This window comes from Pneumocystis carinii (genome assembly GCF_001477545.1).
Source record: "Pneumocystis carinii B80 chromosome Unknown supercont1.2, whole genome shotgun sequence".
Classification (NCBI taxonomy): domain Eukaryota; kingdom Fungi; phylum Ascomycota; class Pneumocystomycetes; order Pneumocystales; family Pneumocystaceae; genus Pneumocystis; species Pneumocystis carinii.
In genome coordinates this window covers 153,963-175,512 of record NW_017264714.1, presented here as the reverse complement: position 1 = coordinate 175,512, position 21,550 = coordinate 153,963, and the positions used below count along the sequence as shown (strand labels likewise).

At 27.2% G+C, this 21,550-nt stretch overlaps 12 protein-coding genes across 12 annotated transcripts; 6 read left to right on the top strand and 6 right to left on the bottom strand.

The window, feature by feature from the left end:
• Positions 1 to 28: 28 nt before the first annotated feature.
• T552_00374 (hypothetical protein) lies at positions 29 to 4,099 on the top strand. Its single transcript, XM_018368989.1, has 19 exons — positions 29 to 67; positions 108 to 276; positions 317 to 470; positions 519 to 588; positions 633 to 786; positions 832 to 1,194; positions 1,247 to 1,411; positions 1,454 to 1,575; positions 1,621 to 1,828; positions 1,868 to 2,029; positions 2,075 to 2,176; positions 2,219 to 2,414; positions 2,459 to 2,601; positions 2,641 to 2,841; positions 2,885 to 3,035; positions 3,077 to 3,183; positions 3,233 to 3,588; positions 3,636 to 3,845; positions 3,890 to 4,099. Exons 1-19 carry the CDS (start codon positions 48 to 50, stop codon positions 4,053 to 4,055), a joined length of 3,219 nt encoding a protein of 1,072 aa, XP_018227255.1. The 5' UTR covers positions 29 to 47; the 3' UTR covers positions 4,056 to 4,099.
• Positions 4,070 to 5,180, bottom strand: T552_00373 (hypothetical protein). The gene is made up of 5 exons (XM_018368988.1): positions 5,100 to 5,180; positions 4,820 to 5,049; positions 4,674 to 4,776; positions 4,364 to 4,624; positions 4,070 to 4,319 (listed from the first exon to the last, which is right to left on the bottom strand). The coding sequence occupies exons 1-5, from the start codon at positions 5,132 to 5,134 to the stop codon at positions 4,115 to 4,117; spliced, it is 834 nt and encodes a 277-aa protein (XP_018227254.1). The 5' UTR covers positions 5,135 to 5,180; the 3' UTR covers positions 4,070 to 4,114.
• A 614-nt stretch (positions 5,181 to 5,794) lies between these two features.
• Positions 5,795 to 6,264, bottom strand: T552_00372 (hypothetical protein). The gene is made up of 3 exons (XM_018368987.1): positions 6,024 to 6,264; positions 5,922 to 5,979; positions 5,795 to 5,878 (listed from the first exon to the last, which is right to left on the bottom strand). The coding sequence occupies exons 1-3, from the start codon at positions 6,216 to 6,218 to the stop codon at positions 5,841 to 5,843; spliced, it is 291 nt and encodes a 96-aa protein (XP_018227253.1). The 5' UTR covers positions 6,219 to 6,264; the 3' UTR covers positions 5,795 to 5,840.
• A 456-nt stretch (positions 6,265 to 6,720) lies between these two features.
• Positions 6,721 to 8,401, top strand: T552_00371 (hypothetical protein). The gene is made up of 7 exons (XM_018368986.1): positions 6,721 to 6,895; positions 6,940 to 7,029; positions 7,077 to 7,150; positions 7,195 to 7,502; positions 7,552 to 7,636; positions 7,683 to 7,942; positions 7,986 to 8,401. Exons 1-7 carry the CDS (start codon positions 6,764 to 6,766, stop codon positions 8,354 to 8,356), a joined length of 1,320 nt encoding a protein of 439 aa, XP_018227252.1. The 5' UTR covers positions 6,721 to 6,763; the 3' UTR covers positions 8,357 to 8,401.
• Positions 8,402 to 8,588: 187 nt separating this feature from the next.
• Positions 8,589 to 9,269, top strand: T552_00370 (deoxyuridine 5'-triphosphate nucleotidohydrolase). The gene is made up of 4 exons (XM_018368985.1): positions 8,589 to 8,743; positions 8,786 to 8,895; positions 8,945 to 9,046; positions 9,099 to 9,269. Exons 1-4 carry the CDS (start codon positions 8,634 to 8,636, stop codon positions 9,221 to 9,223), a joined length of 447 nt encoding a protein of 148 aa, XP_018227251.1. The 5' UTR covers positions 8,589 to 8,633; the 3' UTR covers positions 9,224 to 9,269.
• Positions 9,270 to 9,407: 138 nt separating this feature from the next.
• Positions 9,408 to 10,213, bottom strand: T552_00369 (hypothetical protein). Its single transcript, XM_018368984.1, has 4 exons — positions 10,128 to 10,213; positions 9,790 to 10,082; positions 9,627 to 9,744; positions 9,408 to 9,534 (listed from the first exon to the last, which is right to left on the bottom strand). Exons 1-4 carry the CDS (start codon positions 10,167 to 10,169, stop codon positions 9,454 to 9,456), a joined length of 534 nt encoding a protein of 177 aa, XP_018227250.1. The 5' UTR covers positions 10,170 to 10,213; the 3' UTR covers positions 9,408 to 9,453.
• A 511-nt stretch (positions 10,214 to 10,724) lies between these two features.
• On the bottom strand, positions 10,725 to 11,243 carry T552_04065 (hypothetical protein; the record flags this gene model as incomplete). Its single annotated transcript, XM_018372116.1, has 7 exons — positions 10,725 to 10,749; positions 10,830 to 10,888; positions 10,912 to 10,964; positions 10,991 to 11,036; positions 11,061 to 11,075; positions 11,144 to 11,162; positions 11,233 to 11,243. 7 exons carry the CDS (start codon positions 11,241 to 11,243, stop codon positions 10,725 to 10,727), a joined length of 228 nt encoding a protein of 75 aa, XP_018227249.1.
• Positions 11,244 to 12,213: 970 nt separating this feature from the next.
• Positions 12,214 to 13,446, top strand: T552_00368 (hypothetical protein). The gene is made up of 2 exons (XM_018368983.1): positions 12,214 to 13,236; positions 13,287 to 13,446. Exons 1-2 carry the CDS (start codon positions 12,260 to 12,262, stop codon positions 13,399 to 13,401), a joined length of 1,092 nt encoding a protein of 363 aa, XP_018227248.1. The 5' UTR covers positions 12,214 to 12,259; the 3' UTR covers positions 13,402 to 13,446.
• Positions 13,447 to 13,913: 467 nt separating this feature from the next.
• T552_00367 (hypothetical protein) lies at positions 13,914 to 16,575 on the top strand. The gene is made up of 6 exons (XM_018368982.1): positions 13,914 to 14,426; positions 14,477 to 15,049; positions 15,098 to 15,978; positions 16,024 to 16,260; positions 16,309 to 16,392; positions 16,435 to 16,575. The coding sequence occupies exons 1-6, from the start codon at positions 13,960 to 13,962 to the stop codon at positions 16,527 to 16,529; spliced, it is 2,337 nt and encodes a 778-aa protein (XP_018227247.1). The 5' UTR covers positions 13,914 to 13,959; the 3' UTR covers positions 16,530 to 16,575.
• A 253-nt stretch (positions 16,576 to 16,828) lies between these two features.
• T552_00366 (ATP-dependent RNA helicase uap56) lies at positions 16,829 to 18,551 on the bottom strand. The gene is made up of 7 exons (XM_018368981.1): positions 18,358 to 18,551; positions 18,228 to 18,302; positions 17,729 to 18,139; positions 17,562 to 17,680; positions 17,274 to 17,515; positions 17,042 to 17,223; positions 16,829 to 16,997 (listed from the first exon to the last, which is right to left on the bottom strand). The coding sequence occupies exons 1-7, from the start codon at positions 18,503 to 18,505 to the stop codon at positions 16,876 to 16,878; spliced, it is 1,299 nt and encodes a 432-aa protein (XP_018227246.1). The 5' UTR covers positions 18,506 to 18,551; the 3' UTR covers positions 16,829 to 16,875.
• A 195-nt stretch (positions 18,552 to 18,746) lies between these two features.
• T552_00365 (fumarate hydratase, mitochondrial) lies at positions 18,747 to 20,809 on the bottom strand. The gene is made up of 11 exons (XM_018368980.1): positions 20,647 to 20,809; positions 20,554 to 20,595; positions 20,471 to 20,508; positions 20,192 to 20,425; positions 20,031 to 20,144; positions 19,716 to 19,989; positions 19,583 to 19,672; positions 19,364 to 19,533; positions 19,208 to 19,316; positions 18,884 to 19,159; positions 18,747 to 18,837 (listed from the first exon to the last, which is right to left on the bottom strand). The coding sequence occupies exons 1-11, from the start codon at positions 20,761 to 20,763 to the stop codon at positions 18,793 to 18,795; spliced, it is 1,509 nt and encodes a 502-aa protein (XP_018227245.1). The 5' UTR covers positions 20,764 to 20,809; the 3' UTR covers positions 18,747 to 18,792.
• Positions 20,810 to 21,168: 359 nt separating this feature from the next.
• T552_00364 (hypothetical protein) lies at positions 21,169 to 21,547 on the top strand. The gene is made up of 2 exons (XM_018368979.1): positions 21,169 to 21,383; positions 21,441 to 21,547. Exons 1-2 carry the CDS (start codon positions 21,214 to 21,216, stop codon positions 21,499 to 21,501), a joined length of 231 nt encoding a protein of 76 aa, XP_018227244.1. The 5' UTR covers positions 21,169 to 21,213; the 3' UTR covers positions 21,502 to 21,547.
• Positions 21,548 to 21,550: the final 3 nt, after the last annotated feature.

Genomic DNA, 21,550 nt, shown 5'->3' with positions numbered 1-21,550 from the left:
ATGAACTTAACTTTTTAACTATGGTTAAGCGACAAAAAACTAGATATATGAATACATCTGATCAGAGGTTTTTAAGCTATATATAAATTGGCCTCCTGATTTTATAGTGGATATATGAATGGATCTATTGTTCGTCTACGTCTAGAGAATTTTGTAACATATGATTTAATTGAGTTTTTTCCGGGACCCAATCTTAATATGATTATTGGGCCTAATGGGAGTGGTAAAAGCACATTTGTTTGTGCTATTTGTATAGGACTTGGATGGAATACGAGTGTATATTTGTTATTCTTAAAATCCTGTTAAATATGGGTAGTTTCTTGGGCGTGCAAAAGATGTTAATGAATATATTAAATTTGGATCAGAAAAGGCACATATTGAGATTGAATTAAAAGGATTAGATAATGAGCCAAACATCATTGTTTCTAGGGTAATTCATATTGATAATACTAGTTCTTGGGAATTGAATGGCAAGTTAATAAAAGAAAAGATAATTTATATGTTAAATAGTGGATAAGGTGTACCATCAAGTCTTAAATATGTTAGGGAGAAAATGGATGATCTTAATATACAGATTGATAATTTATGGTGGTTAAAATGTTTGTAAGAATGTTATTTATTAATATTTTTAGTCATTTTCTTCCACAAGATAAAGTTTGTGAATTTGCGCAATTAACACCAGAAAAGTTGCTAAAAGAAACAGAAAGGGCAGTTGGTGATGTGGAGATGTTACTTCAACATGAAAAATTAATTGAATTAAGGGCTTCACAAAAAAATGATTTAAGCGTTTGTAAAATGTTTATTAATGTTTTATGAAATTAAATTTGATAGGCAAAAACTATGGATCAAGCTCAATTAGAGAACTTGAATGAAAGACAGGCTATTACTCGTCGTGATGTAGAGCGTTTTCATGAAAGAGAAGCTATATTGAAGACAATTGAAATTTTGAATTTTAAAATTCCTTTTGTACAATATTCTGAGGCTAGAAAAGCATTTTATGATTCTAAGAATTTAAGGAATGAAAAAAAGGCTGAATTGGATAAAATTCTTAAGGAATATGATCCTTTTTTTCGAAAAAAAACGCAAATGGAGGCTACCTTGAATCAATATGTAGCAGAAAATAATGAAATAAAGAATTCTTTAAATTGTCAAAAAAGTGCATTAGATTCTTTGATTTTATCTTTTGATGAATATGTAATATATCTGATTTATTTGTATGTATATTAAAAATTTAATTGTAATTTAGGATAACTCTATTAAAGATATTTCTGGTGAAATTAGAGCTGAAAAAAGAAGAGAAAAAGAGCGAGATCAAAAAATTAAAGAGCTTAAGGAAACAATTGCTTTCATAGAGTCTCGTATTAGTGATAAACCTTCGGAAAATTATATGAATGATATTTTAGATAAATTAGTAAAATAGATTTTTGGACTTGATGCAAGCTTATCGCTCTAGAATGAAGTCAATGGTCATCTAAAAATTATTAGAAAAGAGTTGCAGGATTTGAATACAGTTATTGGTGAACATATTAATCGGATTAATGAATCTAAAGTTGCTTTGAAACAAATTCAAAATAAGTATATACTATTAGGTATATCAATAAGATTTCCTTATAATTTTAGGTTAGATGATCTTGATAATGTTAGAGAACAAAGACTTCAATGGTTAAAACAAAATGATCGTGATGTTTTTGATGCTGTAATTTGGCTATCTAATAATAGAAATAAGTTTAAGGATCATGTTTACGAACCTGTCTATTTAGAAATTAGTGTTAGAGATCTTAAGTATGCTGATTTTTTAGAAGCTTGTTTTCAAAAAAATACTTATATGGTAAATATGTCTGGATTTTAAAAATTATATTAATAAAAGGCATTTACTTTTTTAAACAGAGATGATTATATATTATTTAATCGTATATTAGTTGATTCAAAAGAAGGATGTGGTCGTGAGTTAAGATTGCATACTACAGAATTTTCTAATACCAGCTCACCAAGTCTGGATATGCAAAAACAACCATGTGTTTCTAGTGAAGTAATTATAATAGTAATATTATTAAATTTTGTTTTACAATAATAGCTCAAACAAAATTTTGGTATGGATGGTTATCTTTTAGACTTTGTGGATGGACCTTCTCCTGTATTAAATACCTTATGTCATATTGCTAATATTCACAGAATTGTAAGTTACTCGTATTACTATAAAATTATTAATTATTTTTAGCCTGTTAGCATTAATGAAATAAGTGATGAGTGTTATAGAAAGCTTTCTCAAAGTGTCAATTCTGCAAATCAATTGATATTTCCTGTTTTTATATCAGGAAGAACTCATTATACCATGAAAAAGTCGAAGTATGGTAGAAAAGATGTTTCTACTGTTACTAAGTTGGTAACAAAGGCACAAAGATTTAAGACTACAGGTCTGATCTATTCATTTTTAAAATTTTTTTAAATAATTTGACAGTAAATGCTGAGACAAAAAAATTATTAGAACAACAGATAATAGATTTGGAACTGGTTATTAAAAAAGATGAAGATTCTATTCAAGAATTAAGGAAAACTGAAGAACGTATAAAAATTAGATTTAATGATGAGATAAATAGAAAAGTATTGATTACAGGGTTTTTATAATATTAATTTATTTAGAATAATTTATTAAAAAAAAAAGAAGGTATGGAAAAAGAAATTAAAGAATGGGATTCTCAAGTTATTAAACTTGAGAAAACTAAAAAAACATTGTATTCATTGGAATCTTTTTCTAATCAATATACTGATAATATTAAAAAATTAAAAGAAAAAATGGATGAAATAGTAGAGCAACATTCAGTTTCTGCAATTAAGCTTAAGGTAAATATATTTCATAATTTATTATTTCAATTGATGTTATTAGGATTTAATATTAGATGCTTTTCAGACAACAAAAGATATGATATGTACAAGCATTCGTGAAATTCAAGCAAATGCGAACTATGTTGATGTTGTTGAAGAAAATACTGAAATAGTTACAAAAATAGATGATATTAAGAAATCCTATGAAGAATGTAGGTTTTAAAATTAATATATAGTTATGTTGATTTTTTAGTAAAACAAACAACTCAAAATTTAAGAAGTATTGCTGCTAATAAATTAGAAATAGCAAGAAAAAATCTTGAAAATGTAGATGAAGAGACACGAAAAGAAATGGAAAATGTAAGTATATATATATGTATATATATTAATGATATGTATTTATTTATAGCAAATGGAACAAGATATGACTGAAGAATCGCTTAATGAACAGATAAATATTGAGAAAATCAAACTTGAATTTATATATCAGACAAATCCTAATGTTATTTCACAATTTGAAAAAAGGGAACATGATATTAAGGTTCTTAAAAAAAGAATTGAGGAATATGAATCACGATTGCAAAAAGTAGAATCAGATATAAATAATTTGAGAAAAATATGGGAACCAAGACTAGATAATATAATTTATAAGATCAATTGCAGTTTTTCTGAAGCATTTGAATATATAGGATGTGTTGGAGAAGTTCGTATTGGTAAAAGTGATGAATTTGATAAATGGCGTGTTGAAATTTTAGTGAAATTTAGGTATAATTATTATAAATAGAATGCTACTATGCTCTAATTAATATTAGAGACAATGAAAATCTCCAATTGTTAACGTCTCAAAGACAATCAGGAGGAGAAAGATCTGTCTCAACTATTTTTTATTTAATTGCTATGCAAAGTATATCTAAGGTGCCATTTCGAGTAGTTGATGAGATTAATCAAGGTATGGATCAGAAAAACGAAAGATTGGTTCATGCAAAGTTGGTAGATGTTATGAGTAAAAAAAATACTTCACAGTAAATTTAATATATAAAAAATATTGATTGATTAATGATAAAAGGTGTTTTTTAATTACTCCGAAACTACTATCATCTTTACAGTATAGTAACAATATGAGAATATTATGTATTTGTAATGGCGACTGGATTGTACAAGAGAGTAGTTCTGATATGCAAAAATATGTTGAATTAATTAGAAATATAAAGTTGGCTAAAGAAGTGGTTTGATTTCAAAATTTTAGGGTTATTTTTAAATATAATTATAATACTATTTTATAGAATATATATTATTTAGATTTATTGACTAAATCATATAATTCATCATATCTTTTTTTAGCTAGTTCTATACATGATAAGATCATTTCATGCGTCATTGAAGTTCCTCCAGTTTTATTAATATTAAATAATTGCTTGTTATTACCAATCACTATATTAATTGTTTCTGGGATTAAATTTTCTTCATCATCACATAAATCTGATAGAATATATTTTCTGTATCTTAAGAAAATTTATAAAAAAAAGAAGTGAATCTATACCCATCAAAAACTCCGAAAGACATTGAAAAAAGTCTTTGATTTAATTCAAGACTTTTATACTTTTTTTCACATATGACACGTTCCATGTCTTCATCCCACTTTGCTGTAGGCAGTTTTGTTGTTTCTAGAGCACTCATTAATGCTATCCAAGCAACATCCATAGCATTTCCATCATAATTTAAGCAAATTAAATCTGCATATAAAATCCATGCAGCTTTATTTTCAGATATTAATAAAGATGATAATGGTAACATATTAGATCTAATAACTTTAAGCAATTATTTATAGAAAATGATGAATAAAAATTAACACTTGTATAAGAGACATGATCTTTTGTGATATAGCCTGAGCATCATGATTATGACCTGATCTATACTTTTCAGAACAAATTGGTGATAATATTATATGAGGAACTAGGAAGTAAGCATTATTTATTTATTTATACTTGGAAAAAACCTATCCATCCTTCTGTAGGATGTTTAATTGATGGTTTCGCTATTTCTGCTTGAATTCCACAGACAAAAATGGTATCTCCCATTCTTGCAATAGATGATCCATTAGTATTAGTAAAGCTTCCTGTATTTATTGAAGTAGAACGAAATTGAAAAAATGTTCTTCCATCTGGACGTAAAGAAGATGAAAGAAAATGTTTATAATATTGTCGATAATTAATTTTCTTATAAACTCTAAAAAACTGTGTTCAAATCTTTCTTGTTATTGAAAAAAAATAACCTACTCTGGAGGAAACGAAAGTTGTGTATTTTCTGCCATTTTTATAACATTAGATCGATATTATTTTTTACTTTAAATTAGAGATTTGCTGAATAAATATATGAAAATCTATTTAATTTGTAATCTTTGTCGTTTTTGCCTGTGGATGTATAGATAGCAACTTTTTATTTTTGTATAGTAAAAGATGTTTAAATTTGTTTTTGAAAGATTAGAATGCCTAAAAGATATAGAAAAATATGGCGATAAATATTGTTTGTTAGATATTGTTTTTCTTTATATTTTTGTTTTGTTATAAATCAAGTGTACTGAATATAATGATAATTGATTGAAAAAAAAAATAAAAGTAATTGATTTAGAAATAATTTGAGTTGTGATACAAATAACTTCAATCAAAAATGTGTCTTTGGGTGTTTCTTCGTAAGAAGTGTTGATTTTTTGTTGTAGATGATGAAATAAATATGTTGATCGTTATTGAAAGTAAAGAATACTTAAACATTCCTATAATATTGATTTTTACACCGTTTTTGTTACTTCATACATTATATCGTGTCTTTTTTACATATAGAAGATCTGAATTGTCGTTGTGTACTGTTTAATAACTGTTTTATGATATTCATTTAATATATCAATAATTCATAAAAAAATGCCAAAAAAAACAAAATAATTATAACCAATAATAGTTTTATAATAGATTTTATAGCGTCTTATTGAATTTTGATATAGTACAATGTTCGTAGATGATTTATTAATTTGATACTATCACAACAAGAAAATAATCCGATCCTACAAAATATAAATAACAATTTTTTACCTACTTATCCTTTACCTGGAACAATCATGAATTCATTTGTCTGCGTCTTTATCCGTATGAAATGAAGTGCATTCTATACTTGTTAAATATAATTTTCATAAAAATATAAAATTCTACATTAGATCCTGTGCTATTTGTTAATGTTTCAGCTGATAAAAGCATAGATTTGATCGATTTAGCATATGAAGTGGACGTTTCATAATTAAACGTTGTATGAATAATATTATCACCTCCTCTTTCTAATATAAGAATTCCTTGAACTTGATGCTTTGCAAGAATTCGTGTAAGAAGTTCTTCACATGTTCCAAACATGATTCTAAAGTGTTTATAAAGACTTTATTTTGATTAATTTTTCCAATGAAATTTAGGCAAATTTGTTGATAAACGTAAATTTATAGCGCATATAATTCGCTACAAGCTTGTATAATGATTAATAATTCATTGATAATGCATTTAGAATAAATATATTGCATATAAAATGCATATTAATCTTATGTTTTTCTGCATATAATCCAATATATATCATTGAATATAGTAATTGTATAATTTATAATGATTGGTTTAAATATCCTGTTAAATATTCATAGATTAAGCTTTTTATCTAATTATCTAGGCTTGTATGCATTAATTTTTTAGATTGTATCAAATCGTATATCACATTATATACTGACGCATATAACCCGCATATAACTCGCATATAATACGCATACAATACGCATACAATACGCATATACTCCCTACCATTATTTGATTCTTCTATTTCTATTTGATTTATGCTTGGTTTAAATAATATCAGCCATATTTATTTCTTATATTTGTATTTTTATTAATTATTTGATTTTGATCATATTAATATTATGGATTCAACAAAACATTGGTTATGGACTATGCTTGAGGCAATGTTGCCCCTTGATTATCATTCTCTTAAAGAGCTTGTTGGTTATACAATGGATCTTTCTTCTCCTGAAGCAGTGATTGCATATTTTAATGTATATTTTTTTGTCTTGGAATCTATGAAATGAATAATGGATAGGATTTCCTTGGGAAATCATCATCTACTGATGAGTTTTTGAATGAATTTATTAAAAGACGTTTTGGATCAGCAAAAGAATCATGTTTTGAGGTTTAATAGTTAAAAATGGAAACTAAGTAGAATTTTTATAAGTTTAGGAGGGAATATCCAAGAAGAAACAAGGAAAAGCATATACAAAGCTTAAGAAAGATGAGATGAATCAGTATTTTATGTTTGTAATATCTTTCATGTTTTTTTTTATGTAAATTATCTTAGGAAACCGTCTAAAAAAGCTTGGACAAATATACCTTCTATATCAAAAGATTCATTAAATGTATCTACGGGTTTTTCTGAGGAAAAGACGAAATCATTGACTGATTCTTCAGCATTGAATATATCTACTAAGGCTTCTTCTCATTCTCAAAAAAAACAAAGTTTAGGGACTTTAACATCAGAACTTGGGATAAAAAAGAAAAAATCAACCAATTTGAAATTGAATTCTCTTTCAGAGATTAATTCTGCTTTGAAAAATTTGGAATTGAAGGATGTGAAGTCTCAAGGTGGAAAGAAATGTTATTGTCAAGGTATATCTAGTATTTTTTATTATTACATATGAATTATAATTTGATTCAGCACGAAAGCATCCATTAAATCAATTAATACCGAATTGTTTAACCTGTGGAAAAATCATTTGTATTGTTGAAGGTATAAATTCATGGTATAAAGTGTTTTATATGTACAAGTAAAGATTTAATTTAAAATAGTAGTTTTTGTGATACACCTCTTTTATTGAGAGAACAACGAATGGATTTAATTAAGCAGCTTCGTATGGAAAGAGCTAATGTTTTGAATAATTCAAAAAAAGAAACTGTTACTAAAAATATGAAGCAGTTTTATTCTACGTGTTATGTAGGAAGTAATAGTATAAATTTAGAGGAATATCAAAAGAAAATACAAGATGCGGAAAATGATAAAAATAAATTACTTGAATTGGATAGATCTGACATGTTTAACAAGATAATAGGTAGTATTATTGTTTTTTATGTTAAATTTTTAAAAAAAAAAAGATGAAGCTGCAGATTTTGATCCATATGATCGTTGGATAAGTTCTTCAGAGCGTTATTTAATGCTTGAAAAACAACGAAAAGCGCTGGTTGCTATGAATACTCCTAAAAAAAGAGTAATGACTATTGATTCATCTGGAAAAGTTACTGTTACATCAGCAAACACTGATGATGAAGAGAATGAAGAAAATATTGAAAAGGAGAAAAGCGAACTTTCGTCTTTGAATACTAAACGAGTACATCCTTATTGTGATAAAACATATAAACCTGTATATATAGCAACTGATTCAACAATTGTTAAAAATTATCCTAAAGAACTGGATTATATATTAAAATCAGGAATATCAAAAGTACAAGATGACAGAGATGAGTAAAATATGACTATCGCATTATTATTTTATTTAAATACGTATACCTTGTATTGGAAACTTATTACATAAAGTATGATTTAGAATATTAATTATCATGTTTTAAGAGGTATATAGATAAATTGAAAATTGGCATTTGAAGATATTAAAGATAAAGAAATCATTTGATGATGATTTATTAAATACTTCGAGACGATATTTTATATCATATATATATATATATATTAAAATATAGTCGGTTTTTCGAAAAATATTACACTTTATAAGAAACAAAAAAATAGTAATGACTGATAAAAACATTAAAGGTGATCTACTGCTTGTTCAGAAACTAAGTGATCGTGCAATTATTCCTACTCGGGGAAGTCCATTTGCTGCTGGATATGATATTTATAGGTAAAGAATGAATTTGAATAAGAAAATAACTTATTTTTGAAGTGTCAGTCATACGATAATTCCTGCGCGTGGGAAAGCACTGATCAATACAGATATCTCAATAGCTGTTCCAAGTGGTACTTATGGAAGAATTGCACCACGCTCTGGATTAGGTATGATATGTTTTTATCTACTTAAAAATTATTTTAAATTACTTAATAGCATTAAATGCATCTATAGATACAGGTGCAGGTGTAATTGATTCAGATTATCGTGGTCAAGTAAAGGTTCTTTTATTTAATCATGGAGATGCTGATTTTGAAAGTAAATTTTTTAACTTATTTTACATTCTATTAACTTATTAAAAATAATATAGTAAAATATGGTGATCGTATTGCACAATTGATTCTTGAAAAAATATCTACTCCTGATATTATGATCGTTGAATCTCTAGATGAAACTTTACGAGGAGCAGGTGGTTTTGGTAGTACTGGAAAATAAAGGATTAGATAAAATTATATAATAGACTATTTTGTATGGATCGTATATCATTAAAGACAATAAATCCTTGAAAAATATCTATTATATACTTTTAATAAAGTGTTTTCTTATTCATATTTTAATTAATAGGTTCTATAAAGTTCTGAATTCGTATATTTTGTAAAAATCGAATATCTTAAACCTTAATATTTGTTTAACGGTTCATGTTTTCTATATGTTCGTAATCATGTTCATGTTTGTAAATCGACATCTGAACTATTTGATGTAATTGACGATTTTTTTAATTTTATATGTGATTTCGTTGATCCACTCTGTAAAAATGTCAGTTTGTTCCATTATTAATATATAAAATATAAATATTCATATAATATATATAGAAATAGTATATTACTTATAGACATACCTTTGTAGATCCATTTGTAGGTCTTCGTCTTTTTTTTCTATGTTGTGTTTCATCTTCTGATGAAATATCATTTTCTACATTATTTGTAGAAGATATAGAGGTTCCATAGCCATTTGTTCTGCATGAAAATTGAGATATATTTTTAAATATATATATATACTACTTTTGTTGTGCCAATCGATTACTTAAGCGACCACTACCAAGACATTTTTCAAGATGTGGTACATAGCGACCTGCTGCTATTTCTCTGCCACAAATAGTACATGAATAATAAGGTGCTGTTATTGGTGTTTGATATGGTTTTCCAAAAATATCACTTCCTGGATTTATTGAATAATAATGACAGAACTTATTGCAACGTAGACATTTGCGCTTAGAAAAAACTTCTCTTTTATGTGTAGAAAGTGCTATTTCAAAGATAATATCTAATAAAAGATCTGAAAGAATAGAAAATGACTATCATTATAATTAATATATATTTTTTAACAAAATCTGATGTACAAGTCCTGCTAATGAATCTTTTTTGAGATTAATTGTGTTCATTTTAAATTATTAAATTGTTAATTTTTTTTTCTTATTTATTAATAATAATTATTTTATTTAATATATATCTTTTATATTTACTTTTTATATTATATAGTTAATAATATTAATGAATAATATACCGTATAGTTTATAAAATAGATTAATTACATTTATCTTTAAATTATATTACAAAGATATAAATAGGTTTTATTTTTTTAATCTTATAATGATTTTATTATTATAATTATTTTTTATGTTTATGATTATTTTATATATGTATGATTATATTTATAATTATTTTAAAGAGATATGATATTTAAATTGGTTAAAAATAGTTGTTATATAATTTATGTTTTAAAAATTAATGGGTTTAAATCATTCTAAAGTGTTGATTTTTTTTAAATGTATTAATATTTATTTTTTATAAAAATAATTTAAATTATACAATTTTTTAACTAAAAATCTTAGATTTTTGCGTTTTTTTTTGGTCTTTTTATTGCTTTTAGTAACATGCTTTTATAATATATAGTATATTTAATCTTTTGTTTTAATTAATATTCTATTTTTACAAATTTATTTAATTATAAAAAGAAAATGTCTATTAATCATTTTTAAATATTATAAAATATAGAAATTTAAAAATAAAAATATACTCATTATTCATTATAATATTAAAACTTATTATATTCTAGACTCATTCTATTCATTTTAATCTCTTTTGTATCTATTTCTTTGATCTATCTAAATTTTATTATTTTACTACATTTTCAAAACGTTGATTTAGAGAAAAAAAACGTGGGAATATTGCACGTACTAAGATGTTGCTAAAATTATTTTACTTTCTAATACTAAAATAGTCTTCTCATCATCTTTCTTCTTCTTATCCTTTACAACTTTCATACATATTACTTCTTTCTTATTATTCTATTAACATTTTGTTACTAAAAAATACATAAATCATTCTCAAATCTTATGATCTTCTCCTATTTTACATCTCCTATCTTAATACTACTTCATAATTAAATTATTATCTTATTATCTATCTTATCTTTTTTAATAACCTATATATTATAATTATCACATGTCGAGCATATCACTATTAAAATCTCATAAATTTAAGTTACGGGCACGTCTTTGCCCGTAATTTAATTTAGGTTCAAGTCTAATAACCTTTTTTTTTTTAGTTTAATTATTTCCGTATCTCACCAAGTAATTAATGTTCGTATTCTTTATTAGTAACTAAAAAATATAATCTATGAGTAGAAAATAGCCTAAATAAGTGTTAAGATAGATAGAAAAGGATTTTATTACTTAAAAATAATTAGTTAGAGGCTTGATAAGTGTTAAAAAGCGGACGAGAAAGTTTGGTTCGCTTAATTGGTTATTTTATTGCCTTATGAAAGACGTTAATAAAAAGAAATTATTGAAATACGAAAAATAAGTTTGTATTAGGCTGGTGTTTTTTATCTATCTAGTATAAAATAGTTATGAAGGGAATAGGTGCTATAATTAACATTAATGAATGTTTAAGTTATTTATATATCTATGACTATTGATGTTAGTTTAATAAAACAAAAATATAAATAAATCGAATAAGGGCAACATAATTCATTTAGAATTATGTGTTTTATTGGATGCATGGTATTATTTATGAATAAGTGTATATGTTAAAAGTTTATTATGAAGATTCTTAATTTTTAACTTTACATTTATTTTATTTCTTTTGGTGATTTTCAGCTTGAATTTAGTGAGAAAGAAGTTTGAAATTTATCAATAAGTAAACTATAATCAAGCGATTTCAAAAAAAAACTAATTAGATTTTTAAATATATAAAAATATATCTATATTTTTATCTTTTTTGGAGGGAGTTTAAAAACCTTTTGGGTTGATTTGATACAGATTTGAAGTTTCAGTGGCAAATATATATATTATTAGATTATCAAAAGTGTCTCTGAATTTTTGGTGTTATTTTTGTTTTTGGATTTTTTTCGATAAAACCTTTGAATTCTTTTATTATATTTTTTTGAGTTTTTATGCTGGATTTTTGATCATTAAGTAGCTTAAGATCATCAACAGTTAATCCTATTTTATTTTGGGTATTGGTTTTTATGAATCTGGTTCGGTCTCCAAAAGACTCGAAGACGCTTTTTCATGTTTCGTTGCCTCAAGATGATGAGAAAGTCTGTAGAGGGATTCAGTCATTGCAGTCATCACCTGATATTTCTAATATAATAAAGGAAGGAGTGGAATCATCTAAACTTATTGATCAAAGTTCTAGTTCGCAAGGACAACAATCGGATCATTCATCTGGACTTTCTGATAATCAGAGGCCATTTTCTTCTCATTATTTTCCACAGAATGGAAATTCTCATATGACAAGATTGCAGTCGAAAGAAGTCTGCTATTCTCAAAGTTTATGTTCATCGAACTCTAGTATATCTAGTTTAGCTGGATATTGGCCTGCAACACCTCTACAAAATGGATCTACATCTGACTCACATATTCATCAGCAACATCCGTATTTAGTTTTTCAACAACAATTGCCTTCACCATCGGATACTCGTTTTGAACAACATTGTTATTCGCCACAAGTTACAACACATTTTCCATTATCTGTTTATTCTTCATATCTTTCTCAAAGAAATTTGGATTCTTCTTTTGGAATGAATAGACAACAACAATCAGTCGATAAATTTTCTTCACTTCCTCCATTTACTCCATCACCTTCTTATCAACTTTACGATAATGATAATTTAGCTAATTATCAATCTTATTTGCAATTGCCATCTCTACACAATAATTATTCGCCTATGGAATCTATTTCATATACTTCTGGTGATTATTCTAGTTATTATATAAATAATCAGCCTATTTTTTCTGATCTAGCTTCTGGAAATGATATCATATCACAATCTTATACACAGCTTTTATCACGCAATCATTCTTATCCACCTTCAAAACGATTAAAATCTACTGATTATCTACCATCTCCACACTCTATTAAAACTGGCAATTCTTTTTCTAATCGGCCATTCAAATGCGATCAATGTTTACAAAGTTTTAATAGGAATCATGATTTAAAAAGGTATCTTCTAAAATACATTCTATTCTTTCTTACATTGATTTCTACTATAGACATAAAAGAATTCATTTGGCTGTTAAGCCTTTTCCTTGTCCAAGTTGCGAAAAATCTTTTTCACGCAAGGACGCTCTTAAAAGACATATTTTAGTCAAAGGATGTATTGGATAACTTTTAATTTACTCTTCTACACAACTTTTATTACTATCTCTATTATTCACTTTTTTTTATTTCTAACGATATAAAACTACACTACACTTCTTCATACATTTATAAACATATATTAATTAATATATATATATATTAATAGGATATCCATACTAACTATATTAACAAACTAACTTGGTTCTAAAACAATATCATTATTTAACCTTAACCCTTATTTTTTTTTTTTCGTTACGCTTTACCATAATAGTTACCTCTTGTTTTGATTTTATGTATTTTTGTTTGTTTTTTTTTAAAAAATTAGATTAAAGCCTATTAATAACTTTTATATTGTTTACTTTTATATTTCCTTTAAAAATATATTTGTTTTTGTTTATTTATTTAGTCTTTTTTTAAAAAAAGACCCATATTTTAATTAGTCTTATATCACATTCCAGGCAGGGAGTCCGCTGACCAGCAATGAGGGTAGTGCCAGAGATGAGAAGTAGAAAAGGTTCCGTCTTTATTAAGAGTAAAACAACAAGTTATATAAATATATATTTTTTCTATGGTTAGGCCAAAAAAATGAGTTATGGAGAGGGATTAGAAGGAAAGAAGTCAGATGTTAGGAAGAAGGAGCGCCGAACACATATTGGTCCATGGATATTAGGGAAGACGCTTGGACGAGGCAGTACAGGGCGTGTTCGTCTTGCAAAACATTCTATTACAGGGCAGTTGGCCGCTGTTAAGATTGTGCCTAAAACTGTATGTGCTGAAAGATCTAAGACAGAGAAGGGAAGGGGAAAAAGTAATGTTTTACATGGAATTGAACGGGAAATTGTTATTATGAAATTAATTGATCATCCTAATGTGATGCGTTTGTATGATGTATGGGAGAATCGACATGAACTTTATCTTATTCTTGAATATATTGAAGGAGGAGAATTGTTTGATTATCTTGTGCGAAAGGGTAGATTGGATGAAAGTGAAGCGGTAGGATATTTTTATCAGATTATAGCGGGAGTTGATTATTGTCATCGATTTAATATTTGGTATGATGTGAAGATTAGTGAGGGGGATATTTCTTAATAGGAATTTGTAGTCATCGTGATTTAAAACCTGAGAATTTATTGCTTGATAAGCATCGTAATATAAAAATAGCGGATTTTGGGATGGCGGCATTGCAACCACTTGATCGTATGCTTGAAACGTCATGTGGATCGCCACATTATGCTTCTCCGGAAATAGTAGCAGGTAAAATTTATCATGGAGCACCGTCGGATATTTGGTCATGTGGAATTATTCTTTTTGCATTACTTACAGGACATCTTCCTTTTGATGATGAAAATGTTCGTCATTTGCTTCTTAAAGTTAAAGCAGGACATTTTGTTATGCCTTCTAGAATATCAGCAGAAGGCAAGGATTTAATTCGGAGGATGCTTGATGTTAATCCTCATACACGAATTAAAATGATTGATATTATGAATCATCCGTTTTTATTAAAATATCAGCATCTTGATAAATTTCAGAATATTCCTAAATCACCAACGCCTGATGAATTGATGTATCCTGTTCGAAAAAGAAGTGAAATTGATATTGAAATTTTGAAAAATTTGCAAATTTTGTGGCGTGATGTTGCTAAAGAAGTTATTATAAGTAGATTGTTGAGTAAAGAGTATGTTTCATTTTATTATTTTTATTTTTTATTAAAAAAGGTTTTTAGACAAAATCCTGAAAAGACTTTTTATTATCTTTTGTTAAAATATAGAGAAGATCGTATGTATTATTATAAAAATTATTTGGATTCAGTAGATTCTCAAAAATCTTCTTATATTTCTAAGTTATCATTATATGATCAAAAATCATTATCACTTTATAAACACTTAAAGAGGTCTTCATCCCAATATTCTAAATCTTCTGTTTCAAGTTCTAAAAAGAATGCTCATAAAGGATCTAGCATCGTTGTTAATATGCCTCATAAACGAGGTGTTGATTTTACTTATGTGAAAAAAAAAAAGGATTCTGTTTGTTATGGACATAGAAATGATTATATTCAAAACAGTAGTGATACTAGTGATCCCAGCTCACTTTTCGAAGAGTTTGCTGCTGAGTGTGAAACTGCTTTTAATCAATCAACGGTATCGAATATTGACTGGAAGAATGGTTTCACTTGTGTTCCTGAAATAATATCACCTAAACAAGGTTTTGAGCCAATTCATATACATTCTTCTAGCGTAATTTCGAAGGAGTTTGGGAATGATAAAACGACTCTTAAAATTTATGAGGAAAGTCCTGAATCTAGCGGTTCAAGGAAAGATTATAAGTCGAATGATTTAAATTCATCTGAAGATATAGGTCATTTTAAATATTTTGTTGTTAAGAATCAACCAAAATTGAGAGTATCAAGTCTTCCAGAATTTATAACAGGAAAATATAAATTATTTGATGAAAGAAGAACAGTAAGCGCACCTACAGATTCAAATGATATAGCACGAAATAAAAATAAGAAATCAATATTTTCCCGGGAGAAACGCGGGCCTGGTATTGGTTCTTTACGTATAGTTTATCCAACAGCTATATTTAGAAGAATCTCGAGAAGTAAAGGTTATAAAGGGTTTTTTGATAAATTCTATGATTAATATATTTTAGAGAATAAGGTTTCTAGTAAAAAAACTGTTGATTCCGGAATTCAACAGTCTTTTTTTGCAAAAGTGCTTAATATTAAGCCATCTGTAAAATTATTAAAAACTATATTACCTTTTGAACATTTATATCAAGAAATTGCTAATACTTTGAAAAGATGGGAGCATCTTGGTATTGGTATTACAAACGTTCGGGAGGATATTCGATCGTATACTGTTTATGCTAATATTTCTAATTGCAATGGTATTGTTTTTGATTTTATTTCTTTGAATTTTATTTACAATATTATAGCTATGAAACTTAAGGCAATAAAATTTCATATTCAAGTATCAAAAGAAGGAAGTGGCAGTATTGTGCGATTTTTTTTGGAAAAAGGTATTTAATAATTGTTAAGATAATTTTTTAAATCTATGATAGGAATAAATTCATCATTTCAACAATTAGTAAAAGAATTTGAGTTGATATTAGAAAATAAACATGTCCTCGATTTCTCTGAATGTGTTTTAAAATAAATATTTGTATAATTATTGTGAAATTTATTTAAAAGCTTGTTTTAATTATAAGGTTTTGCTTTAAAGATTTATGGGGTTTTGCAGGTTTTATATAAGATATGAATCAATGTATTATTTTTTAAACTATATGAAATTATAAATTTAAATTTTAGGTTTATTATAGGATATTTTGAAAATAGTTAATTGTATTTTGCTTTTAATATAGACTGATCAGTTTTAACGCTAATATATTTGAAATCTGAAAATATATAAATACTAAAATAATATTGAATTCTAAAATAGTAAAAAATATAATTATTCTGGTTTAATTATTTAATAATTCTAGTATCACAAGAACATAATAGTATCATGAGTTCATGTATGATGAAACATCGATATGTTCTGGTAATTCTGTGATATTTACCTCAAACCTTTCTTGGATTTTATCAAGAATTTCGGCATCCGCACTAGTACTTACAAAAGTAATACCTTCAATAATTAAATAAATATATCGATAATTATAAAATTCTTACTAAGACCACGAGTACCAAATCTTCCAGCTCGTCCAACTCTATGCAAATATGTATCTGCATCTGCAGGTGTGTCATAATTGAATACTACGTTTACACGTTCGATATCTATGCCACGTCCAAAAACATCAGTAGCGACACAAATTCTCTTGTTAAAATCTTTAAATGATTTGTATCTCGTAATGCTACGAAGTGAATTTAGACATTCAATATCGTATTATAAAGTAAAATATACCGATCTTCTTGAGGAAGACCACCATGAATACAAATACTTGGGAAATTACATTCCCGTAATAGTCGATCCAATTCGGAAGCTCGTTGAATTGATTTGACAAAAATAACAACTTGATTAAATTCTAATGTGTCGAGTAAATCGTTTAATTTCCGATTCTTTGCGCATTCTTCAAGTTTTACGTAATGTTGTTGAAGACCGTGTAAAGTCAGCTTAGTTTCATCGTCAACATATATCTCTAAAGGCTATGTTTTAAAATTAATAATTAAAAATAGATTAAGAAAAAATAACATTCTGCATAAATTTTTTACAGATAGGCCGTATTTCGTTGTTCAATGTAGCACTAAACATCATAACCTGCTTTTGGTGAGGAGTAGTACGGAACACTTCCTGAATATCGCGCCTCATATCTTCCAATATATTATTAAGATGTTAAATATAATAAAAGCAACACTTGCCTATTGCTTCCAACATTTTGTCGCATTCATCAAGAATAAAATGCTTTACAGATCCTACTCGAAGAACTTTATCTCTGACAAGAGCATTTAATCGACCAGGTGTTGCGACGATAATATGAGGGCATTTTTCTTTATTTTTAAGAAGTTCTATATCATTACGAACAGGCGTTCCACCATAGAAAACACATGTACGAACATCCGGCATATATTTGCTAAATCGTTTATATTCGTTTTTAATTTGAAATGCGAGTTCTCTTGTGTGACATTGAACAAGAACCGATACTTCACCGTCAACTGGCTCGATTTGCTGAAGTGTTGCAAGCACAAAAACAGCTGTTTTACCCATCCCGGATTTTGCTTGGCATATAATATCCATACCAAGAATAGATTGAGGAATACACACTTGCTGAACTGGAAAACGAAACAAATATAAGCGACCATTTTATTTCGAAAAACGATGAAACTAGCCATCGTCTGTGGGGAAAAATTGATTACTGACCCTCAGAGGGATGTTCAAAGCCACAATCAATAATAGCACGAAGAAGTTCAGGCTTTAATAAGAAATCACGAAATCCTTAGAAAAAAAAGGTAAGCTACTAACAGATATAGAAATAATAGAAAAAACAAACCTGTAGAATGAATTCCAACATATGATCCTTTCTTTTCGCTTTTTTTGTCACCATTCACTGCTCCTCCTGCGCCTATCGCTGTGGCTACACTTGTATGTGGTGTTAACTCTTCTTCTTCGTAATCAATCAAATCGTCATTTGATGCCATATTTTCTTATAGAACTCCAATATATATTGCTCTGAATACTTCTTCCTATGCGAATCTTTGTGATATTTGTAAATTTTTGATTTTTTTTTGCTGAGTTGTATGGAATGAAATATCGGTAAGTTAGAAAAAAGATGAAAACGAGACCTTAAATTAGCAGGATAAATGAAACAGGGTTAGGTTATAATGCAATAGATGAATAGTAACAGATCATATATAAATATTTATTTGTATTTATTTGTATATATTTATTTATAAATATTATTATATCCAAATTATATATGAATAGATTATGATGGCCCTATCATTTTTTGGGGGTTTACCCAAGTTTCAAACTAAAGAAAATAAATAAAGATTGAAATAGAATAAAATAAAATATACTTGTTGTTCAGTTAGAAGCCCAAGTTTAAGGGCGGTTTCTTTAAGAGTTTTTCCCTCTTTGTGTGCAGTTTTTGCTATGAGAGCAGCCTTATCGTATCCTATATGAGGATTAAGAGCAGTAACCAGCATTAGTGATTTGTTCATAAGTTCATTGATACGAGATTCGTTAGCTTTAATACCAATGACACAATTTTTTGCAAAAGAATGGGATGCATCTGAAAGAAGACGAATGCTTTGTAAAAGATTTGAGATAAGCATTGGTTTGAATACATTAAGCTAAGTAATTATGAGAAAATAGAGTAAATTATGTTATCGATAACAAACCTCGAATTGGCCGCTAGCACCACCAATAGAAATTGCAGTATGATTTCCCATAACTTGAGCACATACCATTGTTAAAGCTTCATTTTGTGTTGGATTAACCTTTCCAGGCCTAATTTTTATAAATAAATAAATAAATAAAATATGGTAGTATTATACATAATTGAGCTTCCTGGCTCATTTTCAGGTAATGATAATTCCCCTAATCCGCATCGAGGACCGCTGGAAAGATAACGTATATCATTAGCAATTTTCATTAAACTACAAGCTACAGTATTAAGGGAACCGCTTGTTTCTACGATAGCATCATGAGCAGCAAGGGCTTCAAACTATAAAGATCTTTGTATGATTATATTAAATATGCCGATTATGTTATACCTTATTTGTAGCAGTTTCAAATTTTTCTCCTACAAGTTTTGATATTTGTTCAGCTATTTTAATATCAAAACCTATTTTTGTATTAAGACCCTTAATATATTAGACTTAATTGTTTTATTTTTTACAATTTTACCGTTCCAACCGCTGTTCCACCTTGTGCGAGTTTTCGTAGTCCAATTAAAGTATTATTTATCCTTTCAATTCCATATTTAACTTGAGTTACATAACCACTGAACTCTTGTGCCAGAGTAAGAGGTGTAGCATCTTGTAAATGAGTACGCCCTATTTTAATGATTCCAGTAAATGATTTTTCTTTTTCAAGAAGAGAGTCATGCAAATACTGAAGAGATGGTATTAAGTTCTGTGTGATTTCTGTTACAGCAGCAATATGCATTACTGTAGGAAATCTAAGAAATAATAAGAAAACGTAATGAAAAATGGGTAATACGTGTCATTTGATGATTGAGACATGTTTACATGATCATTTGGATGAACTGGATCTTTTGAACCTAACTTTCCACCAAGAATTTCTATAGCACGATTTGATATTACCTCATTGGCACTGTGCTGGTCAATTTTTGCATTTTTAATAATAATAATAATATATACTTCATATTTGACTGAGTGCCTGAGCCGGTTTGCCAGATTACAAGAGGGAAATGATCTAACAATTTTCCTGAAATAACCTCATCTGCTGCTTGTTGAATAGCTTTTGAAATTTTTTTATCAAGACCATAATCTATATTTACTATTGCTGCAGCTTTTTTTAAAATACCAAAAGCTTTAATAAGAGGTAATGGGAGTTTTTCTGTTGGTCCTCCAATATCAAAATTTTGTAAAGATCTAAAAAAAATATTAAAAATGTAAACTAAATCTAAAAGAAAGTACCTTTGTGTTTGTGCTCCCCAATAGCAATTTATGGGAACCTTAAGATATTTGACTTATTCCTATAAAATAGGTGTAATTAATACCTGTAACTCTCCAAATGCATCTTTTTCTATCCTAAACTTTTCCTAAGGTTTAAATATAAGGCTTTATCAAGTTAAGAAAGAATTTGTAATTACATATGTTTGTTTAGATAGACTAAAATTCCTAGAACTTTTATATTTAATATTCAGTTTCTTACATAAAGAGAATTGTGAGTGCAATTTTGCAAAGGATTTTGATGATTGGTATGCCATATTATAGTTATTTTAATATCATTAATAAAATAAATATATATAATTGTAGGATTGAAAATGTATTAAAGGTATCGAATTTTGTAATTAGAAAAATTTAGATTAAAAAATCAATTAAAACTTTTATATATTATTAATTATAACTCTTATTATTAGCAAAATACATTAACTTATTTTAAGAACTAAAATAATGAGTTTGATACTTAAAAAATATAGAAATATACATTTTTGTTAGTATTTATATATTTATGTTTTCATGATATATGAAAAGTTATATTTTTCTAAAAGTTTTGATTGTTTTATGCGTTTTTATTTATTTAAGAAGTTTGTTTTTCAATTGTTAAAAAATAGTTTACTTTTTGAGATTTATGGAAAAAAATTAATAAAATTAAAGTATAGAAAGAATTTAATTAAAGGAGTAATTTTTGAAAAGGCGCTTTAAACTGTGATAGAATGTATCGCCAATCAACAACGCCGGCTCAAATTAAGTCTAGACAGCTTTCTCATCTTAATTCTCAGCTCGCACAGCTTCATGCGCATCTTTCTGATTTGGAGAATCATTTTAGGGTAACTGCAATTCAAGCAGATGCAGTAAGAAGGTTAGGAGGATTGCAGGGATCTATGTAAGAATTAACGATAATTTCTTTAGCGATTGTTTCTAAAGATTTATTTGGTTTTAGGTTTATATCTGCTAGTAAGGTTTTTGGGGAAGAAAACGCTCAGAATATGGAATCAAATTAAATCATTATTTTTAATTAGGAATTTTATACTATTAAAGTATATGGCATTT

What these genes read in the sequence shown, in the direction of transcription:
- T552_00374 (XM_018368989.1), top strand. Translation starts at nt 48, where the DNA reads ATGAATACATCTGATCAGAG. An exon ending in GACTTGGATGGAATACGAGT is followed by an intron (nt 277 to 316) that starts GTATATTTGTTA and finishes AAATATGGGTAG; the next exon opens with TTTCTTGGGCGTGCAAAAGA. An exon ending in CACGAAAAGAAATGGAAAAT is followed by an intron (nt 3,184 to 3,232) that starts GTAAGTATATAT and finishes ATTTATTTATAG; the next exon opens with CAAATGGAACAAGATATGAC.
- T552_00370 (XM_018368985.1), top strand. Translation starts at nt 8,634, where the DNA reads ATGACTGATAAAAACATTAAAGGTGATCTACTGCTTGTTCAGAAACTA. An exon ending in GCTGGATATGATATTTATAG is followed by an intron (nt 8,744 to 8,785) that starts GTAAAGAATGAA and finishes TTATTTTTGAAG; the next exon opens with TGTCAGTCATACGATAATTC. An exon ending in TGGAGATGCTGATTTTGAAA is followed by an intron (nt 9,047 to 9,098) that starts GTAAATTTTTTA and finishes AAAATAATATAG; the next exon opens with TAAAATATGGTGATCGTATT.
- T552_00373 (XM_018368988.1), bottom strand. Translation starts at nt 5,134, where the DNA reads ATGGCAGAAAATACACAACTTTCGTTTCCTCCAGA. An exon ending in TCCTACAGAAGGATGGATAG is followed by an intron (nt 4,777 to 4,819) that starts GTTTTTTCCAAG and finishes CTTACTTCCTAG; the next exon opens with TTCCTCATATAATATTATCA. An exon ending in ATCATGTCTCTTATACAAGT is followed by an intron (nt 4,625 to 4,673) that starts GTTAATTTTTAT and finishes TAAAGTTATTAG; the next exon opens with ATCTAATATGTTACCATTAT.
- T552_00369 (XM_018368984.1), bottom strand. Translation starts at nt 10,169, where the DNA reads ATGAACACAATTAATCTCAAAAAAGATTCATTAGCAGGACTT. An exon ending in AAGATTCATTAGCAGGACTT is followed by an intron (nt 10,083 to 10,127) that starts GTACATCAGATT and finishes TTATAATGATAG; the next exon opens with TCATTTTCTATTCTTTCAGA. An exon ending in CTACAAATGGATCTACAAAG is followed by an intron (nt 9,535 to 9,626) that starts GTATGTCTATAA and finishes ACATTTTTACAG; the next exon opens with AGTGGATCAACGAAATCACA.
- T552_00367 (XM_018368982.1), top strand. Translation starts at nt 13,960, where the DNA reads ATGAGTTATGGAGAGGGATTAGAAGGAAAGAAGTCAGATGTTAGGAAG. An exon ending in AAGAATCTCGAGAAGTAAAG is followed by an intron (nt 15,979 to 16,023) that starts GTTATAAAGGGT and finishes AATATATTTTAG; the next exon opens with AGAATAAGGTTTCTAGTAAA. An exon ending in TAATATTTCTAATTGCAATG is followed by an intron (nt 16,261 to 16,308) that starts GTATTGTTTTTG and finishes ACAATATTATAG; the next exon opens with CTATGAAACTTAAGGCAATA.
- T552_00364 (XM_018368979.1), top strand. Translation starts at nt 21,214, where the DNA reads ATGTATCGCCAATCAACAACGCCGGCTCAAATTAAGTCTAGACAGCTT. An exon ending in GGAGGATTGCAGGGATCTAT is followed by an intron (nt 21,384 to 21,440) that starts GTAAGAATTAAC and finishes ATTTGGTTTTAG; the next exon opens with GTTTATATCTGCTAGTAAGG.
- T552_00372 (XM_018368987.1), bottom strand. Translation starts at nt 6,218, where the DNA reads ATGTTTGGAACATGTGAAGAACTTCTTACACGAATTCTTGCAAAGCAT. An exon ending in CAAATAGCACAGGATCTAAT is followed by an intron (nt 5,980 to 6,023) that starts GTAGAATTTTAT and finishes TAACAAGTATAG; the next exon opens with AATGCACTTCATTTCATACG. An exon ending in TGAATTCATGATTGTTCCAG is followed by an intron (nt 5,879 to 5,921) that starts GTAAAGGATAAG and finishes TATATTTTGTAG; the next exon opens with GATCGGATTATTTTCTTGTT.
- T552_00366 (XM_018368981.1), bottom strand. Translation starts at nt 18,505, where the DNA reads ATGGCATCAAATGACGATTTGATTGATTACGAAGAAGAAGAGTTAACA. An exon ending in CTTTGAACATCCCTCTGAGG is followed by an intron (nt 18,140 to 18,227) that starts GTCAGTAATCAA and finishes TTCGTTTTCCAG; the next exon opens with TTCAGCAAGTGTGTATTCCT. An exon ending in GTAAAAAATTTATGCAGAAT is followed by an intron (nt 17,516 to 17,561) that starts GTTATTTTTTCT and finishes TTTAAAACATAG; the next exon opens with CCTTTAGAGATATATGTTGA.
- T552_00371 (XM_018368986.1), top strand. Translation starts at nt 6,764, where the DNA reads ATGGATTCAACAAAACATTGGTTATGGACTATGCTTGAGGCAATGTTG. An exon ending in CAGTGATTGCATATTTTAAT is followed by an intron (nt 6,896 to 6,939) that starts GTATATTTTTTT and finishes AATAATGGATAG; the next exon opens with GATTTCCTTGGGAAATCATC. An exon ending in GTTGAAGGTATAAATTCATG is followed by an intron (nt 7,637 to 7,682) that starts GTATAAAGTGTT and finishes AATTTAAAATAG; the next exon opens with TAGTTTTTGTGATACACCTC.
- T552_00368 (XM_018368983.1), top strand. Translation starts at nt 12,260, where the DNA reads ATGAATCTGGTTCGGTCTCCAAAAGACTCGAAGACGCTTTTTCATGTT. An exon ending in AGGAATCATGATTTAAAAAG is followed by an intron (nt 13,237 to 13,286) that starts GTATCTTCTAAA and finishes TTTCTACTATAG; the next exon opens with ACATAAAAGAATTCATTTGG.
- T552_00365 (XM_018368980.1), bottom strand. Translation starts at nt 20,763, where the DNA reads ATGGCATACCAATCATCAAAATCCTTTGCAAAATTGCACTCACAATTC. An exon ending in ATGCATTTGGAGAGTTACAG is followed by an intron (nt 20,509 to 20,553) that starts GTATTAATTACA and finishes AAATATCTTAAG; the next exon opens with GTTCCCATAAATTGCTATTG. An exon ending in GAGCCAGGAAGCTCAATTAT is followed by an intron (nt 19,317 to 19,363) that starts GTATAATACTAC and finishes TATAAAAATTAG; the next exon opens with GCCTGGAAAGGTTAATCCAA.